The sequence below is a fragment of the Daktulosphaira vitifoliae genome, unplaced genomic scaffold, assembly GCF_025091365.1.
Source record: "Daktulosphaira vitifoliae isolate Bord-2020 unplaced genomic scaffold, ASM2509136v1 Scaffold_4, whole genome shotgun sequence".
Classification (NCBI taxonomy): Eukaryota; Metazoa; Arthropoda; class Insecta; order Hemiptera; family Phylloxeridae; genus Daktulosphaira; species Daktulosphaira vitifoliae.
Genome location: NW_026099575.1, coordinates 657814 through 666293, shown reverse-complemented (window position 1 = coordinate 666293; position 8480 = coordinate 657814). Strand labels below are relative to the sequence as shown.

At 37.0% G+C, this 8480-nt stretch overlaps 1 protein-coding gene across 1 annotated transcript; it reads right to left on the bottom strand.

Moving 5' to 3' along the window:
* Positions 1-6292: 6292 nt before the first annotated feature.
* On the bottom strand, positions 6293-7108 carry LOC126903808 (uncharacterized). The gene has a single exon (XM_050682303.1). It carries the CDS (start codon positions 7106-7108, stop codon positions 6293-6295), a length of 816 nt encoding a protein of 271 aa, XP_050538260.1.
* Between the last annotated feature and the right edge of the window lie 1372 nt (positions 7109-8480).

Below are 8480 nucleotides of genomic sequence, written 5' to 3'. Positions count from 1 at the left end.
ACTTTATCTTAACTCAAAAATTAATAAAAAAAAATAAAAAATAAAGAGTAAAAGGAAAAAATCAGAATATTATTGTTGTTGGAATTTAAAAAAAAAATGAGAGTGAGAGTTACTTTTGATTCGAGGTGTGATTCGAGGGTCATAAAATAACAATGTCAATTTTCTTATGGATTTAAAAAATCTTACCTGGTAAATTCTCTGGTTCTTATAATATCCTTAGTGATGATATTGGTAAAATGATAAATAAAGTAACACAAGTTCACATTTTTAGTTCACGAATTAACATATAAAAAATTCGACATTGACGATCACGACGTTCGCATAGCTTAATACGGAGCTCGATAAGAACAGCCGGGAACAAGGGTTTGCTCTGGCTTTTTATAATTTTTTTACCCCCAAAATCGTCACTGTCGAATTTTTAGTATAATTGTTTATTGATAAATAAGTATGAAATACAGAGATTATTACAGATGAATAGAATATAAATTATTTTGACGTTTACATATACAATATTAACATAGTTTTTTTACAAGTAAGACATAGATTAATACAATGCATTTAATTATTAAAAGTAGAATAACAAGGATGACAAAAATAATATATAGATTTCCTTTTGGTAAGGAAGGATTTTAAAAGTAACTATTAATTGATTTATGACCGAACCGCATAGACTACAATGTAGCCAAACAGTGTGAGTTTGTTGACTATTTCTCTTAAGTGTTTATCTAAATTTTTATTCGAAAAGGATCATGTCCTTGTATGAATATAATGTATAATGAAACAAGTCTGTTGCGTACGAGGCAGCTATACCGTAGGACAGCTAGTTGTGCACCGCACTAGAATGCCGTTTTAACTTAAGTCTGTTTAATAAAACGTTAATATTGATGCGGGAGTGGGTCACCTAGGAGATGACGGCTAACTATAGATCCAATAAGTAAACGAGAATAGACAATAATTAAATAACAAATAATCATATATATTAGAAATTCCTCAGAGAATATCTTAAATTTAAGGGGTAACGGGGGGCCCTTAAATACTAGTGGCCGGCGAAGCGGCATAAAACATATAATTAATCTCAATTAAAACAAACAATAAATAACATTAAAAATAGTATAAAACTCAGCTGTATAATAAGCCACAGCAGAATCAACGGTTAAATTTATTATTCAGATAATCACACAAATGAGTTGCTTTCAATATTTTTCGAGCGACAGAGGAACTCATTTTAAAAATGAGTTAGTCAAAAAAACATGTAAAATCTAGGCATAAAACAAGAATGTTCAACAGCATATTCTCCGCAAACTCAAGGTATTGTTGAAAAAATCAATGGAGTAATTTGTGCGTACCTTCGAAATTGTATTAAAAATAATGATCAATCTTAATGGGTCATATTATCTGCCTTACATAACATTAGCATACAACGCAACACCACATTCTAGTACACACTATAGCCCCTTCAATTTATTACATGGATTTAATCAATATTTCCCAATTGTCAACAAAATATTACCTGGTGACATACCTTATGACATAAAGCAATCATTAAAAATTCTACATGAAATAAAAAGCACAATTCCGTTAAAAATTCAAAATATTCAGTAAACTCAAAAAAACAGTTATGGTAAAAAACACGTTATCCTAACTTTCAATCCTGGTGCTTTAGTGTTAGTTAAATTTCCATTTAACGAACATAGAAAATCACTGAAATTAGCATCCAATATAAAGGGCCTTTCAAAATTATAAAAAAAATTAATGACCTAAATTACAAAATTCAACTAACTCTAAATTACAAAATTACCGAAGATATTATTCATGGTAGAAAACTAAAATCATATTACCAAAGACTCACCTAACAACGTAAATTTTTCTCCAATATACTGTCAATACATTATATACACATTTATTCTTATCATAATTATTATTTATTAATTTTTTTTTTTTTACTGTTCATAAAAACAGAACCAATACAACAGAATGAACTCATCATTTAACAACATACACCCACACATTATGTGTCCCATAGGACAATTATGTGTCAATTGCACTCATAAAATATGGCTTCTTCAAACAGATCATTACATAATAGAACAGGAGATGAATTGGTCAAATCGTGTTATAGAGTATTTTACAAACAAAAATATCATATGGCTAATCGACGAATTAATATTTTATTCAATGATAGATTCGGAAAGGCATTTAAGGTATCATTATATAATTCATTATTTCAAAATTCATCAATTGTCAAAACACAATTACGATAGGTTCCAACAAATAGAACGAATTAAAACATTATACAACAGAAGTTTAACTGCAGATAATAAGTAGGAAGGTTCCTCATTAGCCACCAGCACAACTGCCTTTTCACTATACCTACTAAAGGACTAAACTAGCCATCACGCACACTAATTATTAAGATCGACTAAAGGACCAGCAGTCCAACCTCAACTCTTGCTCAACTCGATTATCAGTATTTGAGGCTTACTACTTCTTCAAAAAGCCCTTGGCCATTAATGTTGATTTTTAGCCATCTGGTCACTTGCTATCGGTAAGTTTTTGTTCTGAATCACTTTGGTTTTGTCTTCTTCAAAATTTGAACAATCTCCTCTGCTATTTCTGTTTTGTTCTAGAGTATTACCCACTTTTACTGATCTCAGATTAGTCACGCGACAACAGCTATTGTCATGCCACAATGCTTCTTTACTGGTGTACACCCTACCCAATGTATTCTTACTACGGGAGACTACAGTGATAGAGTCTTTTATATACAATGAAGTTATTGAATCTGTGGGTTATATCTTACAACACACAATTATTTAAATGGCGGTAGACTTTTATTAAACAAAATTATAACACGAAAATAGACGTATAAACTCTAAAAGAAAATATATGTATATACAGTAAGGAAAAATAAAATAATCGAAGTAAACATAATACACGATGACAACAGCGGCGGGGTGTAGCGGTCGTGTAGCGTATCGCGGACTAGACAGTCTGAACTGAACTAACTAAACTGACTGATTCTTCCGATATATATATAGCTCCGATAAGGCTCTCGCTAATTCTAGAATATTCTATACCCGCGTAGGTTATCTTATGGCGTTATCGAAGTTTCTCGAAGGTTTTTGATAACGAGAACATTCGAGAATATTCGTTGCGTATGTTTTGGTCGCTACATCACTCCCCTACCAGTGACGGAGTCAAGCGGAGCCTACTTGAAGACGGTCTGGAAAATGGACTCTTCTTCCGGAACGTGTCCTTTGATCCTCCCTGGGAATGGTAATGGGTGTATGTGTCTGGATCTTTTTCGGAATATTTTCCTTAGAGTATTCATCTGCCATGATGTATGCTGGTTTAAGTCTATCTATAGTAACTGTAACTTTCTTCTTATTAATATCAATAACAAAAGTTTTTTCGTTCCTACTTATGACTCGATAGGGACCATCATAGGGCATTTGAATTCCGTTTTTGGGCCCATCATGTCGAATGAATACGTACTCTGTGGTTGCTAGATCCTTGAAAACGAAATTTTTCTTCTCGCCATGTCGTGTACCATTGACTGGTCGGATCTGCTGAATGTGATGTCGAAGGTCTTTGATAAACTCAGCTGCGTCGTCGCACTTGGCGGTATTATTATTTGACGTGAGGAATTCACCAGGGAGTCTAAGTGGCTCTCCATAGACTAATTCTGCCGAGGTGGATTTAAGATCGTCACGCCAAGCTGCTCGGATACCCAATAAGACTGTCGGAAGAGTTTCTGTCCATCGATTATTCTGATGACATTTAATAGCGGCTTTAAGCTGCCGATGGGATCGTTCCACCATGCCATTTGCTGAAGGATGATAGGCCGTAGTTCTAAGATGGTTCGTACCAGTCAGGTAACTAAGTTGCTTGAAAAGGCATGACTCGAATTGTCTTCCTTGATCTGTTGTGATACGAAGAGGAGTACCAAATCTTGCAATCCAATGTGTATAGAAGGCTCGTGCTACAGTTTCCGCTTCTTGATTTTCCAATGGAACTACTTCAGGCCATCGAGTAAATCTATCGATGCACGTGAGGCAGTAACGAAATCCTTCGGAATAAGGCATAATTATTAAATCTAAATGAACATGCTCAAATCTTCGAGACGGTAGAGAAAATGACCCAAGGGGTGCTGTGACATGTCGCGTGATTTTGGCTCGTTGACATTCGACACATGCCCGTGCCCAATGTCTGCAATCTGCGTCAATTCCTGGCCACACAAACCGCTGTTTTACAAGCTTCACTGTGGCTTTAACTCCTGGATGTGCAAGGCGATGTATGGTATTGAAAACTGTTCGTCGAAAAGGCTTTGTAACAAAAGGTCTGGCGATTGAAGTTGATGTGTCGCAGAACACTAAGACATTCGTGCCTGGTAATTCCACTTGCTTAAGTCGCAATCCGGTGTTTTCTTGTGCATACTTTTTCAATTCGTCGTCTCCCTGTTGTGACATTGCTAAAGCAGTGTAGTCTAACGTGTCTGATAATGCGTCCACGCGTGATAGGGTATCAGCCACGATATTCTGTTTACCAGGAACGTACCTAATATCCGTGGTGAATTGTGAAATAAAGTCCAAGTGTCTGAATTGTCGTGGTGTGCACTTATCCGATTTCTGTTGAAATGCGAAAGTGATAGGTTTGTGATCGGTGTATATAACAAACTCGCGTCCTTCCACCATATGCCGAAAATGTTTGACAGCGAGATAGATCGCAAGAAGTTCTCGATCGTAAGCTCCGTATTTTGTCTCAGTCGCCGTGAGTTTCTTGGAAAAGAAGGCGAGGGGTTGCCACTCGTCATTGATGAACTGTTGGAGAGTTGCGCCAACCGCTGTGTTTGAAGCGTCGCTTACAATAGCCAGTCGAGCGTTGTCACATGGGTGCGCGAGAAGCGTGGCTGTGGCGAGTTCCTCCTTGCATTTCTCGAACGCTGAAATTGCTTCTGGTGTCCAATTAATAGGTGCTTTACCTTTTAGATTAGGTACTAAGAGATCACTTAGTGGTGATTGTGCATCTGAAGCTCTAGGTATAAAACGACGATAGAAGTTTAACATACCTAAGAACTGTCGTAGACCCTTAGCTGACGTTGGCCTCTTGTAGCTCAATATGTCAGCGACTCTATCAGGTAGAGGACGTGTTCCTTCTTTAGAAATCATGTAGCCCAAAAACTTTACTTCTGGTTGTCCAAAAACGCATTTTTTAGGATTGAGAACCAGAGAGTATTCGCGTAGTCGCTCAAAAATGATCTGTAAATGTTTGATGTGTTCTTCTTCAGAAACAGATGCCACGAGTATGTCGTCAATGTAACTGAAACAAAAATCAAGTCCACGGAGTACTTCGTCAATAAATCGTTGGAACGATTGTGCTGCGTTTCGAAGTCCAAAAGACATAAAGAGGAATTCGTAAAGTCCAAATGGTGTCACAATTGCAGTTTTAGGGACGTCTTCTTCAGCTACAGGGATTTGATTATACGCTCGAACCAAGTCGATAGTTGAAAAAATCGTTTTACCGTGGAGAAAGTGCGCGAAGTCCTGTATATGACGAACAGGGTACCGATCTGGGATAGTCCGGGCATTTAGAGCGCGGTAATCCCCACAAGGACGCCATGCATCTGTTTTGTTCTTTGGTACTAGATGTAATGGTGATGACCAAGGTCCTTGGGATGGTCGGATAATGCCTAGTTGGATCATAGCTTCAAACTCTTTTTTTGCTGCCTTAAGCTTATCAGGTGCTAAGCGTCGTGGTTTACAAGATACCGGGGGTCCTTGTGTCGTCGGGATAAAGTGTTTAGTGCTGTGTTTGATATCCTTCAGGGTCCCAAACGGTCGAGTGATCTCTGGAAATTCCCGTAGTAAACCGTCGTATTTCGTCTCTCCCACGACGACCTTAATAGATGGTATTGAGCACTTGACGGCGTGACCACGAGTGGTGAGTTGTGTAAGTCCGTCTAATAGACATTGATTGCGCACGTCTACCAAAAGATTGTAAAAACTTAAAAAGTCAACACCAATGATGGGCTTGGATACTTCCGCAATCACAAATCTCCAAGTGAAATCTCGACGAAGTCCGAAGTTTAGGCTGAGCGTGATAGTGCCGTAGGTGTTTATAGGCGTGCCATTGGCGGCTGATAGGACGTAATCGGTTTTTACGCGGTGGCCTGGAACAGCACTACGTGGATAAACACACAAGTCGGCGCCCGTATCGATGAGAAATTGAGTTTGGGAAGTTCGGTCTGTGATGAAAAGACGGCGTGGAAACTGACCGGGCTCACTGGCCGTCATCAGTGATGACCCGTCCCGTTTCCCGATTTATAGTTACAAGGTTCCTTGCATTTTTTCGATTGGGATCCATAACGCCAATGATACCAGCATATTCCGTCTGCGCCATGATGAGTGCGGCTTCGAGATCGTGACCTTGGACGGTAAGTATTTGGTCTTGAGTCCGGAGTACGCGAGGGGCGAGTATTTAACGCAGCCACTTCACTTCTCAACGCTGCAATCTCCTGATTAATATTTAGACTAAGTTGAGAAATCTTAAGATTCAACATGGCTTCAAAAGTGTCACTTCTCGACATTTCTGCTATTTGTGGTAGTAAAGGACCCGATGCGTCTGCGATGTTGTCCGCATGGACAGCGAGATCTTCAAGCTTACTATCTTTCACTATTGCCAACGCTACCTGTATACTTTTCGGTAAACGGCCCATCCAAAGTGTCTTCAATAACGTTTCCGGAACAGAAGAGTCGGCCAGACTTTGGAGATGGCGTAAAAATTGTGATGGTTTACGGTCTCCAATCTCAACGCGTTCTAAAAGTTGGCGTGTTTTCTCCTCTTGGGAGGCACTAAGACGTCTTATCAACTCTTGTTTAATTTTGGCGTACTTACTGTCTGAGGGCGGCGTCATAATTATGTCCTTGACTTCCACTGCGTATTTTGGCGGTAATGCTCCAACTACATACCCGAATTTTGTACTGTCAACAGTGACTCCCGCGCTGGCGAAACTTCCTTCGACCATAGCAAACCAAAGTTCGGGATCTGACGAAATGAAATCCGGTATCTTGACGGCTACTCGAGCAATTGTTTCGTCTGTCTGCGCCATCACGTCGAGGTCACCAATTTGTGGGTTATATCTTACAACACACAATTATTTAAATGGCGGTAGACTTTTATTAAACAAAATTATAACACTAAAATAGACGTATAAACACTAAAAGAAAATATATGTATATACAGTAAGGAAAAATAAAATAATCGAAGTAAACATAATACACGATGACAACAGCGGCGGGGTGTAGCGGTCGTGTAGCGTATCGCGGACTAGACAGTCTGAACTGAACTAACTAAACTGACTGATTCTTCCGATATATATATAGCTCCGATAAGGCTCTCGCTAATTCTAGAATATTCTATACCCGCGTAGGTTATCTTATGGCGTTATCGAAGTTTCTCGAAGGTTTTTGATAACGAGAACATTCGAGAATATTCGTTGCGTATGTTTTGGTCGCTACAAATCTAAATAAGATAAAAATCAAATGAGTTGAACATTTTTTTCTAACTTAAAAAAAATTAAGAAAAAAAATGAAAAAAATGATGACTACAGGCGGGTTTGAACCTTGCACTCCAAGCGCGTAAGTGATACCGACTCGGCAACCGTTCGACGTATGCGTCAGCTGAAAAAAAATGGTAATTTAAGCTAGTTCAAATTTTAAAGTTATTTTCTCGACTTAAAAGAAGCAAAAATATTTAAATAAGTTTAACTTTCTATGCATTGTTAATTATACATATATAATATTTATGAAATTCAATGAACTCCACTTGTCAGGTATTTTAAAATAAAATAAATTACAAAACCCAGAATTTGAATTCAAAAATAGCAAATTTTTGTATACGGTAGTCATTTTCACCATGATGACAAGTCCAGAAGTCAATTTTTTTTTTTAAAAATTTAAACATTTAAATTAAAGTACAAGTATATTACATAAGCATTAATTTAAGANTGATGACAAGTCCAGAAGTCAATTTTTTTTTTTAAAAATTTAAACATTTAAATTAAAGTACAAGTATATTACATAAGCATTAATTTAAGATATATATATAAAAGTGTCAGTTTTTCTGGAACATTTTCAAAAGTTAATTTATTATGCAACAATTTTCATAAAGGGTCAAATTTTCACAAAAATATATCAAATGATAGTGAAATACCTAAGGTATCTATAAAAAAAAATTATATTGATTTGTTCATTTTTAAAAAAATTATGGCAGTTTTAAGTAAAAAAAATGAAAAATATGATTTTTACATTAAATATAATTTTTACATTAATTCGTTAATAAAAATTAATGATTTTTAATATTGTAATTGTTTTGGGGATCCCCCATTTACGGCGAACGAGATAGTTTTTCTCAATTCTTGAGGGTAATGTCTTCGATTAGATACATTTTGTATTGTTCATAAAAATCGGTCCAGTGAGAGA